The 3,673-nt window shown below is 34.2% G+C and overlaps 1 protein-coding gene and 1 long non-coding RNA gene across 4 annotated transcripts in view; one reads left to right on the forward strand and one right to left on the reverse strand.

Annotated features, from left to right (window-relative positions):
- The window catches only part of LOC116845172, a 102,923-nt gene that overhangs the window by 80,441 nt on the left and 18,809 nt on the right, over positions 1–3,673 (reverse strand). The gene's annotated exons all lie outside the window — the stretch shown is intronic.
- The window catches only part of LOC116845166 (KN motif and ankyrin repeat domain-containing protein 2), a 98,676-nt gene that overhangs the window by 62,865 nt on the left and 32,138 nt on the right, over positions 1–3,673 (forward strand). For both annotated transcript variants that reach the window (XM_032817550.1, XM_032817551.1), the window contains exon 2: positions 407–492. In XM_032817550.1, coding sequence (XP_032673441.1) covers positions 447–492 — 46 coding nt within the window. In that variant the 5' untranslated portion in view covers positions 407–446. The remainder of the gene's footprint in view (positions 1–406; positions 493–3,673) is intronic.

Here is a 3,673-nt window from a genome sequence, read left to right on the forward strand (position 1 = left end):
GGGGGGGGGGGGGAGAACTTTCGCTCGATTGGAGCAATTGAAACGCGAGAGATCGAGCGAGCAAACGGCCGGACGATCGGATTAGAGCGCGATCTCCCCGACGGGGATGTGCCGGATGGCTAATAAAATTGCGCAATTCCGAGAAACCGTGGCATGGCCGCGGTTGTGCAATCATTGCAATCAGGGCGTGCAGTAAATTGTTGCGACTTTCGCCGGAAAAATTTGCGCCCCGCGCGCGGCAGTCTCGACGAAGAAAGCCGTCGCCTTCGCGAGCGCCTTTTCTTCTTCCTCTTCTTCCTTTTCCTCCTCCTCTACCTGTTTATACGCAGCGCGAATCCTCGCGGCCACGTCGAAGGACGCGATTCTCTCGTCGCTGGACTTACACGACTTTTATTTCTGCTTGCAGGATCGTGGAAATGCGGATGCGCGTCTGACGATCCGCCAAGATGGCCCTGACTGTCGTTCCCTCGGCCCGCGTTTTCAATGGAAACGGTGAGTCACTCTTAATAGAAGTGCACTCGCGTCTATGCAAAGACGCGGGGGATCGTTGTCCCGACCCGATCAAGTTGGAAATCGCAAACGTGAAAATCGCGAGTCGAAATTTTGACCTTACTTTGTCGCTCTTAAAAATAGCTTGAGCCTACTTAGATAATCTACAAACTACACTAAAAATTTATTAATTAAACTTATTTAGTTGAGTTAACTAAAATTTGGCTAAAATAAGATGGAACAAATGTTTTGATGGTAAGACCCAATATTTGGTACTTTGAACCAAAAGTTTGATTCTTTGAAACAAAAATAAAACAGGTTTAGTTTCAGAGAATCAAATCTTAGAAAGAATCTTAGAAAGAACGAAATTTTAGCCTTCACCGAAACATTTGTTCGACCGTATTTTAACCAAATTTTGGTTAACCCAACTAAATGAATTTTTCACTGTAGGCTGAAAGCTATTTTGACGATATTGACACTCATTTCCGAGTCGAAATTTTGATCCTACCTGAAACCTTGAATTCTATAAAATACATATATGTAGTAAATATATATAAATAAATATATATATTAAATATATATATTCTATGTAGTAAATACATATACATATATATGTTGAACCTTATATATTATATGTAGTAAATATATATATTCTATGTAGTAAATACATATACATATATATGTTGAACCTTATATATTATATGTAGTAAATATATATATTCTATGTAGTAAATACATATACATATATATGTTGAACCTTATATATTATATGTAGTAAATATATATATTCTATGTAGTAAATACATATACATATATATGTTGAACCTTATATATTATATGTAGTAAATATATATATTCTATGTAGTAAATACATATACATATATATGTTGAACCTTATATATTATATGTAGTAAATATATATATTCTATGTAGTAAATACATATACATATATATGTTGAACCTTGAATTCTATAAAATACATATATTCTATGTAGTAAATACATATATTCTATGTAGAAGCTTCAACAAAGGTTCGCAACTGAACCTACTTTACTTTCTAAAATCCTATCATACAACCTACTTTGACGCTAAAGAAAACGAAAGCGGAAATTTCAGACATCATCAAGGTCAAAATTAATTCTAATGATATAATTAATTTCTACTTTAACGAAATGATGTCTGAAATATATGCAACAAATAAAATGTGAATTTTGTATGCTATTTGACGTTTCTGTTTCGCTATTTATTAAATTTTTTAAATATTTCTATAAAATACATATATTCTATGAGTTAAAGCTTCAACAAAGGTTCGCAACTGAACCTACTTTACTTCCTAAGATCCTACTATCATACAACCTACTTTGACGCTAAAGAAAGCGAAAGCGGAAATTTCAGACATCATCAGGATCAAAGTAGGAGTAAATTATATCACTAAAATTAAACCTACTTTACTACCTTAGCACTTACTGCGGTGTAGAATTCAAGGTTCAACATAGAGTCCAAATTTCGACCCGGGAAAATAAATTATATCATTAGAATTAAACCTACTTTGCTATCTTAACTCCTACTGCGGTGTAAAATTCAAGGTCCAACATAGAATTAAAATTTCGACTCGGGGACGGATAAGAGGAGCAACGATTGTTGCTTGCGTATTGCAAGTCGTATCGCAAACCGCCTCATCAATCGCGCGCTACATCGACGTCATTATCCCTCGTCTCGCAAATTTCTGTTCGTTGCAATTACGGTAGTTTGTGATACTTTTTTTTTCAACGTCAAGCTTCTCATTACCGCCGACAATGATGCCGTCATTATCGCTGCCATCCCGCAATGGGATCATTTTCTCCGCCATTACACAACCGAGCGCGGACGGCCGGGATGATGTTTTTCGTTGCCGCCGATAACGCTGTTATTATTGCTATTGCCTCGCCGCGGGATTATTCTTCTCGGCGTTGTACACCGAGAAAGAGATGCTCGATTTATTTGTGGGATGTAACAAAAATTTCCCGCGATTTTCCCAGATGCAACATAGATTCCGGTTAGTTAATACCTAAATTTGTTCCGAAATTGGTTATTCCATTACGATGCCAATTGAGAATACCAGTCTGCTCCAAAACATAGATTCTCCGTCCAGAGTCAAAACAGAAATAGAAATATTCGTGCTTTTTTCAGTCAGCAAAGTCAGTATGATTTTGTGTCAAACGGGGAATCTTAACTTTTATACCAACTATGCTATTCAATAGAATACATAAAGGCAATTAAGTTTTTTGGTATTACCAAACATTTGGCTAATTCCATTTTAATCAAATTTTAGTTTTGTGAACCAAATTCTTTCGTCAGTGCGAAAAAGATTACTTCACAGAAAAGCGACAATTAAATTTTTTCTTTGCAGTTACCAAACATTTGGTTAATTCTATTATCCAAATTTTGATTTAGTATATTAAATTTTCTTTCAAACAACAAAATCTTTTTTCCATGAATATTGAGAAAACTTTGGGTTATCCCACTTAAAATCGCGTGTTTAAAACCTTACACTTCCACTTTCTTAAAATGAATCAGTCAAATATCATTGAAAACAGTGGATATACACTGATTGCAGTTATAAGTATAGCACTGAAAGTGCTTAGTGCTATATTCATAACTGATGAGTGACTATTCACTGATTCACTTTAAAGTGACTGGAGGGTCAGATTGTCTGAAAATCATGCTTGTTCTTTCACAATTTTTTATGACAAACTAAATGAATATGCGAAAATTTTAGTAGTAATATCTTGACTCTCGGTGGTTCAATTAAGCTGAATTTTAGGTAGAAAATTTCGGCAAGTTTGTCGTTATCGTGTGAAATACTATAATAGAAATTGAGTAAAAGTTAACAAAATTGCAAATATCTTAATGAAATATTATTAAATTTTCAGTTCTTTTATAGTAAAAAAATTAATATTTCAGAATTAAATATTTTCACGAGTTTCTCAGTGGTTCACACGATAACGACAATCTTACGGAAATTTTCTACCTAAAATTCAGCTTAGTTGAACCACCGAGAGTTATTACTGCAAAGATATTACTGCAAAATAACGACCTTGAAAAAAAAAACGAAATATATTTTACTGCATGTACCACACATTTATATTGAGTATTTGATCATCAAAATTATATTTTTCTTCTCTTTATATGTTGTATAAATATA

The sequence above is a fragment of the Odontomachus brunneus genome, unplaced genomic scaffold (assembly GCF_010583005.1).
Source record: "Odontomachus brunneus isolate Ranch 3 - 2012 unplaced genomic scaffold, Obru_v1 Obru_scaffold_049, whole genome shotgun sequence".
Lineage (NCBI taxonomy): Eukaryota > Metazoa > Arthropoda > Insecta > Hymenoptera > Formicidae > Odontomachus > Odontomachus brunneus.